Consider the following 10,020-nt stretch of genomic DNA (forward strand, 5'->3'; position numbering starts at 1 on the left):
CATCCAGAGGCGTCGCCGCCGAAATGCCGCCGAATTTTGGCGGCATTTCGGCGGATGCTCGTCCGCCAGCCAGTACGCAGGTGCATTGAGAGGCCCCTGCGGGCGCCATGGCACCCGCAGGCACCGCATTGTGAACCCCTGACCTAGAGAGCCTCCTGAAGCATGGCGATCGTTTTGATTTAAATGGACTTGAACTGTATGAAGAATTGAGGACACTGTCATCAGTGTTGCCACATGCAAAATCGATAATGGACATTGTACAGTTTACTCAGACCAGCAAACTTGTTGACATATATCCCAATGTGTACATTGCCACTCGTATTCTACTGACAATTCCTGTAACAGTAGCATCAGGCGAACGGAGTTTCTCAAAACTAAAGCTCATTAAAAACTCTCTCCGCTCTACCAGGAGTCAGGAACACTTGACTGGTCTTGCTATTCTTGCAATCAAACAAGACATCACTTTGTCTTTGTCATACGATGACATTATTATTACTGATTTTGCAGCCAAAAAAGCCAGAAAGATGCTTTTAATTAAAACCAAATCCTTGTTTCAATACCTCTTCATCTAAATTTCCAATAAAATGTTGACAAATTAAAAAAATTACATTATTTGCATCATTCTGTCAAATCAGATTTTTTTTCTATAGTGCTACTTCTTTAGTGCTAGTCCATCAGCACTACAGTGGGCTTCATTAAGTTAAACTGGTTTTAATAACATGCAGGTGGCAAGTTTTCCAATAGTGTTAGCTTATGTTTGTGTTGCTAAGAGCAAGACAGGCACAGGGGCACCAGTTTAATAATCCTGCCTAGGGCACCATAAATCCTAAGGACGGCCCTGTCACTGGCAGCCACTTTCAGGACCATGTGACTTGGAAGCCAACCGGGAAAGTTAAAGCAAGACTCAGCTCGCCTATAAAGGCGAGTCCCTGCTCCAAAGGGATCCTCCCCGGAGAGCCCAGGCTGCCGCCCGCGGAGCTGAGCCGAGCTCTGCCCAGGCCAACGGTCCCGCAGCTTCCCACACGCCCGGCGAGCAGGTAACTCGCCCCGTCGGACCGGGCAGAGGAGGCACAAATGGGAGCAGGGGTCGTGCGGTGAGAGCCCCCCCGGATCACTGGGCGAACTGGGCTCCTCCAGGAACGGGGGTTTCTCACAGCCCCCGGCAAGGTGCCAATCTGGGGACAAAGAATATCAGTCACCCCCAGGCTGGGGGGAGCGGCCCCGTCTGTAACCGATGGGGGGCGGGGGGGTTCTGCTTTCCAGAGGGGGACCCTGGCGAGCGGCAGCTCTGGGAAGGACCCAGGTGTCCTGTGGAACCAGCTGCCCGTGAGCCCCCCGGGGGATGCTGTGGCCAAGCGGCCGAGAGAGACCCTGGGCTGGGGAAACTGGTGACTAGCGAGTGGGAACAGCCGGGAAATGGGATCCGCTCCGGATAGCGGGGAGACCCTGACTGGAGACTGCGCCCAGCTCTGGGGAGGAGGCAAAAAATGAAACTAGTCCCAGGTGCCCCTTGAAGCCTGAACAAAGCTGCCCAGCTGCGCGCAGCTCCAGGCCGGGCGTTTTGGGCAAGTTACTTCACGGGCTAATTTGCGGACAGCCAGAAACTGCAGCGTCTGACCCACAGCTGGGTCCCCGGGCAGCGGGGGGGGGGGGCAAGTTATGCAACTGCCGAGCACTGGGCAGCGCCGCGGCTGGGGCGGGAGGCGGCCGGGTAGATGGGGGACGCTGCCGCGCCTCTGGGGTGGATGGATTCGGGGGGGCTGGAAGGACCTGGGGGTGCAGGGGGTTGGGGGCTGGGACAGAGATCGGGGGAATGTGGGGAGGTAACGTGTGGGAGGAGAAGTGGGGGTGTCTGGGGCAGTAGCTGGGACACTGCTGGGGCGAGGGGGATCTCTGGCGGGGAGACCCTGACTGGAGACTGCGCCCAGCTCTGTGCAGGAGGCAAAAAATGAAACTATTCCCAGGTGCCCCTTGAAGCCAGAACAAAGCTCACACCCCCACCCATCCCTGGCCCCGCCCCAACACCACCCTTTCCCCGCCCCTGCCCCGCCCCCATTCTAACCCCTTCCCCTAAGTCCCAGCCCCAACCCTACCCTTTCCCTGCCCCTATTGGACCCCTTCCCCAAAGCCCTGCTGTTTCACGCGCAAGCACTGGGAGCTAAGGGGGGAAACGCGGGCACGCAGCGCGCTCAGGGGAGGAGGCGGAGGCGAGCTGGGTGGGTGCAGAGCAGCCACCAATTTTTCCCTGTGGGTGCTCCAGCCCCGGTTCACCCACGGAGTCGGCGCCTGTGCCTCCAGTCAGTGGCACTGAAGCCCCTCATGGCTTCCCTACGCTGCCCAGGCTGGAGATCAGCTCACTCAGCCGCATCTGTCTGGGCATCGCTGGCGCACTCCACCCCCCGTGCCTACTGGTCTCTTGAATGGTGCTGGCAGGAGCCTGCATTGGCTTCAGCTCTGGCCTCGTCTCTCTGGCCTGGCTATAAACTGTCCTCCCGTCATCGCGCTTGTTGTTGCTGGGTTGTAATAAAAGTGAAACCTCATCCTCATCGAGGTGTGTGGCATTGCCAGCCTTACCCTGTGCTGCTCCTGGCGGCGGCACTGCCTTCTCTGCTGGGCATCCAGAAAGCTGTACCCCTCTCCCCTGGCAGTGTCCTCGAAATATGGTACCCCTAGATCTCGCAACCCCCCTATGATAGCCTAGCCACCTCCTCTTGGGGCGTGACCAGTGCTCCCTCTAATTGTTTACATCCATGTGCGAAATGAATTTTATTATGTGCACCAATATGGAGGTGATGTATGGTGGGGCGGGGCTCAGGGCTGGGGCAGAAGGTTGGAGTACAGGGGGTGAGGGATCCAGCTGGGGGTGCAGGCTCTGGGGTGGGGCTGGGGATGAGAGGTTTGGGGTGCAGGCTCCCCTGGGGCTGTGGCAGGGAGAGAAGACTCCCCCCAGCCCTCTCTCGCTGCAGCAGCCTGGGGCTGGGGGAGAGGCACCTCTCCCATCAGGGCAGCTCTGGGGCTGAAGGAGAGGTCCCTCTCCTGGGCTATGGCAGCTCCAGGGCTGGGGCTGGGGGAGAGGCACCTCTCCCATCGGGGCAGCTCTGGGGCCAGAGGAGAGGTGCCTTTCCCTGGTTGCGGTAGCTCCAGGACTGGGGAAGAGGCACCTCTCCCTGCCTGCACAGCCCTTGATTGCCTGCTGCGCGGCTGCGCAGCTTTCAGGGAACTTAGGTCGGGACTCCCAGTTTGAGAAACGTTGTTCTAGAGAATAAACAGAAATTGCATCCCTGCTATGGAACGGGAAGGGAATTGCCACAAGAGGTTCCTATTGGCCATTCCATTCTAGAGGTGGATTTACTAGGAATCATTTCTGTAAAACTCTTCTCATCATCTCCGACCCCTGGGGTTTGACCCAGGCAATCAGTGACCCAGTAAAACCTGGGGCAGCCCAATCAGTCCAGAATCGCTGTAGGTTCCCCCGGCCCCAACATTGTTGGAAAAAAATTGTCCCAGTCCCAAGTCGGACTGAAAAGTTGAAACTCTCCCATGTTTCCGTGAGCTGAACCTTTTCTTCAGTTCCAATCCCGCAAACCGTTTCCTTTCAATCGTTTAGAAATGTCTCATCTCAAGCTTGGACCTTTGCCCCCTCGACGTCTGAACTGAGGGGTGAGGGGGTTGTTCGGGGTCTGCTCGGGGGTGGAGAGGACACGAGACTGGGGTGGGGGGACTCTGGGGACCACTTGGGGGTGGGGGGGCACAAGTCTGGGGTGGGGCTGCGGGGCGGGGATGCTGCATTTGGTGTCCCGGCACAAGGGGAGGCTGTGGGACCTGGTTGTCCAGTAGGCCCACGAGTTGCAGCTCCAAGGCCCGGCCGACCCGACCATCTCCAGAGAAAGTGGAGAAGAATTTGAATTAGGGTCCCAACAGTGCTGCCCTCAGGTCGGGCTGCAGAGTGACCATGTCATACCCCATAGCTCCCTGATTGGTGGGGCAGGGCATAGTGGAGACACATGAGGCTGTCCTCGGGGGGGTGTAGAGACGTCCCCCCTGAAACATCACTGCTCCCCCCCTTTCCATCCCTGTGCTGCTGCCAGTGAAGCTGCAGCTGACACACTGAGCCCCGCATCCCGGCCCCACTGCCAGCCCCTGGCTGGAGGAGTCCCGCACTGGGGAGCGGGCACAGCTCCACACGGCTCCAGCCCCAGCTTGACTTCAGCCTGAAAAGCATCAGGCAGGCTGGATCTGGCCTGTGCTTCACCTATTGACTCCCCCTGCCTTCCCCTATCCTGATCTCCCTTGTGCCCACCCTCATCCCCTCTCCTACTCTGACCTTAACCTTTCACTTGCTAAATGTTCTGAAAATACAGTGCACTGAGCAGGTGGTTTGGAACTGAACTTTGGCTGTTGATTTTCGCCTCTTTAATTTAATCAAACATCCCAGAGCATCTGCTATTGCTAGAGGTTGGGTGTTTGCTTCTAGGAAAATCAGCCAGTGTTAAACTTTATTACAACCTCATATGGTTAAAATTGATGTCAAAATGAACCTTTCCCCCAGCCAGAGGCAGGTCCTGAAGGAAAGGGGTTGATCTGATTTATCCTGATAAAAATAAATCACTGGAATTTTTATTTTTATTTTTCTAAGATCTGTGGTAAGAGCAACTGAGCCACCACCAAAGGCTGCCATGGCTGGTAGACTCTCCAGAAGGGAAATTGAAGAACTACGGGTCATTGTTGACAGTGGAAACCTCACGGCAGCAGCAGCTAAACTTCAGGAGAAGCTGGAATCATTAGAAAACACCCCACTGGACATCGCCATCACGGGAGAGTCAGGTGCAGGGAAATCGTCCTTCGTCAACGCCATCCTGGGCCTGAACGATGATGATGAAGGTGCTGCTGAGACTGGGGTGACACAAACAACGATGGAGCCAAAGGCTTATCGACACCCCAGACTCCGAAATGTAAAACTATGGGACCTGCCAGGAATTGGGACAGAGAGTTTTCAGGCAGACAATTACCTTAATCAGGTACAATTCAACAACTACGACTTCTTTATCATTGTCACTGCGACGCGCTTCACTTCCCACCACACCACCCTGGCCCGTGCCATTCACAAGCTGGGGAAGAGGTTTTACTACGTGCGCACCAAAGTGGATGCTGACTTGAAGGCTGAACAAAGGAAAAGGAATTTCAACAAGGCGAGAACCCTGCAGGAGATCAGGGAGGACTGCGTAGAGAACCTGAGACAAACAGGTGAGGCCTCCCCACGGGTTTTCCTGCTCTCCAGCTGGGAACTGACTAAGTACGATTTCCAGCTCCTGCAGGAGACCCTGGAGAATGAGCTGGATGAGCAGAAGAGACACATTTTCATCCTGGCCCTGCCCAACATCTCAGCAAAGATCCTGGAGAAGAAAAAGGCCGAACTGCAGGAGCATATTTGGGAAGTGGCCCTAATATCATGTGCTATTGGTGCTCTTCCTGTTCCAGGCCTCTCTCTCATCTGTGATGTAGCCATCTTGGTTGTTCACATGGAGCGTTACTGCCTGGCCTTTGGCTTGGATGAAGAGTCTCTCACTAGACTGGCTCAGCAGGTTGACAAGCCTGTTGCAGAGCTGAAATCTGCTATCAAAAAGTCTCCGCTGGCCTCAGCCATAACAAAAGGGTTTGTACTATCTCTGCTTTCCAGATCTCTATGTGGAGCACTGATGGTGGTAGAATTGATTCTGAATTTTGTACCAGTCATTGGCTCCCTTGCAGGGGGAGGGATTTCTTTTGTGACCACGCGCTACCTGCTGCGGAGCTTTCTGGATGATGCTGCAGAAGATGCTCAGAATATTCTGACCAAGGCTCTTGAACGCAGAGCTGAAGAGTCCATATAGCAGCACGAAGACCGCCTATGCCTGCCCATAGAAAACCAGACACACCTGTCCCAGCCCTGCCAGAATCTCTAGACATGGGTGAGCCCAGCAAAAACAAAACAACACCCTAAACTGACAAACAGTAGAGAGACCGACCAAATCAGATCAGACAGGATTCTGGTGAATCAAAAGCTTGTCCCTTCCACCAACACTATGTCAGGTTAGATAGTTTTGCCTGAAAATAAACTAGCTGGGATGGAGCTGGTCTCTAAACCAGTCTATGAATCCAGGAGAAATGTTCTGAGAAGAAGACGATGCTCCAGTATCTCTGCTTGGCTCCCTCACCCTGGCCTCATGTGAAACAGAATCTGTAAACCAAACAGTTTCTACACAAAAGAATAAATGGACACAAAATGGACATCAGGAATCAGAACATTCAAAAATCCAGTCGGAGAACACTTCAATCTCCCTGGTCACTCAGTAACAGACTTAAAAGTGGCAATTCTTCAACAAAAAGCCTTCAAAAATAGACTCCAACGTGAAACTGCAGAACTGGAATTAATTTGCAAACTGGACACCATCAAATTAGGCCTGAATAAAGACTGGGAGTGGATGGGTCATTACAAAACCTAAAACTAATTTCCCCCTACTGTTACTCACACCTTCTTGTCAACTGTTTGAAGTGGGCCACTCTCATTACCACTACAAACGTGATTTTTCCTCCCTTGGTATCCTGCTGTTAATTGAATTGTCTCGTTAGACTGAGCTCACACTTGGTAAGGCAACTCCCATCTTTTCATGGATTTATACCTGCTCCTGTATTTTCCACTCCATGCATCCGATGAAGTGGGTTCTAGCGCACGAAACCTTATGCCCAAATCAATGTGTTAGTCTCTAAGGTGCCACAGGGACTCCTCGTTGTTTTTCCTGTGAAGTCTGGTACAACTGTGTCTTCAGGGCTAGATCCATGAAAAGGAGTTAGGTGTTGTTTTAACCCCCCAAGTCCAGCATGGGGCACCCGGGCATTCAGAAAACCACTGCTCAGCTGCCACCTGACCCTGTAGGTTCCTAAAGTCCCTCGACAGCTACATTTCCACCAGTAAAGCCCCAAGATGCCTACGTTTCTGCCAGTGAGCAGGGGCACAGCTGCATCGGTCTAGGCACCTGGGAACCTGCCTCACGCCGACAGCCCAGAAGGTTCCATTCCCTCGTCTGTCTGGCCTGCAGGGCCTGATCCAGGAGTGTTCTCAGGACACACCTAACCCCCCACAAAATGGATGGAGGGGGAGGTGGTTGTCAGGATTCAGGACCTGCCACAGAGCAAGTCTCATGGTAACACAATGAGCACAGTCAGCCAGTAGCAGGCTGCCGAAATGGCTCCACAGCATGATTGGCTGGAAGAGTCAACAGAGCAACTTCAGTCCAGCAACAGCAGGAGGTCAGCAGCTGCTCAGAGTGTTCAGAGATGGCTCCTGCTCATTCCAAGCCTTGCTCCTGTCTGTTCCAGCCTTGCTCCTGCCTTGGACCCAGCCTTGCCTCACGCCAGGTAACCTGGTTCTGACCCTCGGCTCCAATTCCTGACTCTTGCCCTGAGCCTGGGCTCTGATTCCTGGCTACTGATGCCTGCTCCAACCATTGGACCTGATCCTGCTCTAACTGCTAGGCATGGCCACCCACGTCCCAGTCACTGACAGTGGCGGTGCCTCTCTAATAGACTGGACTGTTCCAACAAGTTTAAAGAGCATCATAGAATGTGGCGAGACTTTGTATAAAACTCCATTTGAAAGATAAACTGGACATTTCAGCAGCCAGCAAAGGGCCGAGGGCAAACAGCAGCTTGGCCAGCATAGGATGCAATGGTGATCGGAGTGCATTGCAAGAGGGGCCCTTGGAAAGCAATCTGTGAAAGGAGGTTGCTGAGTGGAGCTGAGCAGCAGGTGTTCACTGGCTGTCCCGAGATGGTCGTACTCCTGGCTATGGCCTAACTTGTCCTACACAACCTGGTGTCACACCAGGAGTTTTGCACAAAAGAGACTGGAATTTTCAAGACCCCCATGTAAGAACTCACAAGACATGCCTGAGGCTGGGTGGCGAGAAGGATACAAGTCTCATTTTGGTTGGACATTTCCAGCCTTCATCACAAGCATGGGCCACCGTTTGATTGGTCCATGCCAGCTTCTCCCAGAGAAAGAACCAAGTTGAACTCACAGCAGAAAGGGGATAAAATGGCCCGTCTCCTTCAGCACCTCACTTCCTGAAAGCCAAGAAAAGGAGAAGACTGGAATTTTGAGTTGGCTACTTGGGAATCCTCACTCCTGGTGACATTAAGGACCCCTCAGTTAGGTACCTTTAACTCTCTCTCTCGCTCTCTCTTTTCCAGAGTTATAGCTTGTGCCCTTGTTTTGATAAAGTTTGTTGTAAAATAGCTGTGAAATAGAACGAGTTACAATTCCTAAACACTGTACATCCCTTGTAGTTAATGGCTGCACACTGCCTGTCCAGTTCTAGGTGTATACAGGCATAAAATAAGACTACGTGTGAAAGCCTCTTGAACTGCATGCAGCCAGTCATAAAAATATAGGTGTTCTTGTTAGGTGGTTAGGCGTGTTTACCAGTTTACCAGATTCTAAGCCAATATAACTGGTATGAGTATTAGTTAAAAGTGGTAACTGCAACAGATCCACTGGGAAGGGGACCTTGGTGGATTGGCATGTGAGTACATTTTCTTAGGCAATGGTGCACCACCTTGCTACACAGGAGGGCCACAGAAACCTAAGCACAACCTTGTGTGAGCCAAACAGATTCTACATAGTTTAATAAGATTTAAAGTCACCTGTATTGATTGATATTTTTAGGTCAGCTTATTTCGTATGTATTTAGCTAGAAAAAGCCTATGTAGAGCATTGTCTATTTACACACTTGTGTAAACTAAAATGATGGAAACATGATGCTAAAACGCTATTGAATTGGCCATTAGTATATTGTGCTGAAGCAGGCCCCAGGCCGTATGAAATGCTCTGGTGGGCCCTGTACAGCCCAGGAGCCATAGGTTGGGCACCCTGATGCATGAGCCTGGAATTGTTTTGCACTGTGGAGTCAGGTACCACTGGAGAGTTTTATTAATGGGCTTGAGTGCGGTTCCTTCTGCTTGAAGGGGCTTGGTCAAAATTCCAAACAAAGTCAAAGGATAATAGTTGAATAGGAATTTCGCTGCTTTGTGCTATGGATGTGTTGTGTGATTCTTAAAACCTGGATGGTTCGCGTGTTGATCTGTTTTTCCCGTTTCTCTCAGTCCAATCATAAACCAGTGCCACTGTGCGTTCCTTTCTATTATCTGCTTTTGGCTGCTGTTGATGAGGGTAGCCAATAAAACTGAAAAATCAAATCTGAGTCCTTCCCTTTCGTTAAGCAATCAGTATCCAAGACCCCTAAGACAGGTGATTTGGGTAATCAGCTGAGCAATTAACTTAACCAAGGTTTTATTTGATACCTTCCTTTCTTACGTGTTCACACTCTGTGCATCACCCTGACTGGCCACCAGGTGCCAGCACAACAGGGTGCTGATCCCAGCCCAGGGCCAGGGAATGTTACCTCACTAGTGATAATTAGTAATCAAGGGGCAGCAGGGGGTGTATCCCACACCCTGAGGCTGAGAAGGGCAGAGTCTGATGGGCATTCCTGCACCGGCTCTGCACTCACAGACCTGCCCTGTCTCCCTGCACAGACTCCCTCCCTCAGACAGTTCATAGGGCAGGCTGGGCTGAGCTGGGCTTTGTGCAAAGCCACCCGGTGCTGACTGACCCCTGAGCCGAGCAGACGAGGTGACTGGGCTGTGGAGGCCCTGATGGGCTGCAGGGGCAGCCAAAAACAGAGCCAGCTCCTCTCCCATCCTGGCCAGAGCCCACTGGGGTGACACATCAGGGGTTCCCAGACCCAGCCAGGGGTGGGCATCCTCCCCTCCCTGTCTCTCCAGGGCCAACCACATCCACCCCTGGAACAACCCTGCCACCCCCTCAGCCCCTGGCAAACAGCCAAGCTGCCCCCTCCTCCCTCCCGTGGGTCAAATCTCCTGCCCCGTTCCTCCCCTCCCCCTCCCTGCCTTCTCCAGACACGCGCTAGCTCAGCATCATGCCAAGGGTCTGGTACCCTGCCCCGGCTGCAGAGCCAGGCG

The 10,020-nt window shown here is 53.0% G+C and overlaps 1 protein-coding gene across 1 annotated transcript; it reads left to right on the forward strand.

The window, feature by feature from the left end:
* Positions 1 to 938: 938 nt before the first annotated feature.
* LOC123351396 (interferon-inducible GTPase 5-like) lies at positions 939 to 6,282 on the forward strand. The gene is made up of 2 exons (XM_044990703.1): positions 939 to 1,037; positions 4,637 to 6,282. Exon 2 carries the CDS (start codon positions 4,677 to 4,679, stop codon positions 5,868 to 5,870), a length of 1,194 nt encoding a protein of 397 aa, XP_044846638.1. The 5' UTR covers positions 939 to 1,037; positions 4,637 to 4,676; the 3' UTR covers positions 5,871 to 6,282.
* The last annotated feature ends 3,738 nt before the right edge of the window (positions 6,283 to 10,020 follow it).

This window comes from Mauremys mutica, chromosome 17, assembly GCF_020497125.1.
Source record: "Mauremys mutica isolate MM-2020 ecotype Southern chromosome 17, ASM2049712v1, whole genome shotgun sequence".
NCBI classification, from domain to species: Eukaryota; Metazoa; Chordata; order Testudines; family Geoemydidae; genus Mauremys; species Mauremys mutica.

Excerpts from the sequence above, each read along its gene's own strand:
- LOC123351396 (XM_044990703.1), top strand. The coding sequence starts at position 4,677 with ATGGCTGGTAGACTCTCCAGAAGGGAAATTGAAGAACTACGGGTCATT.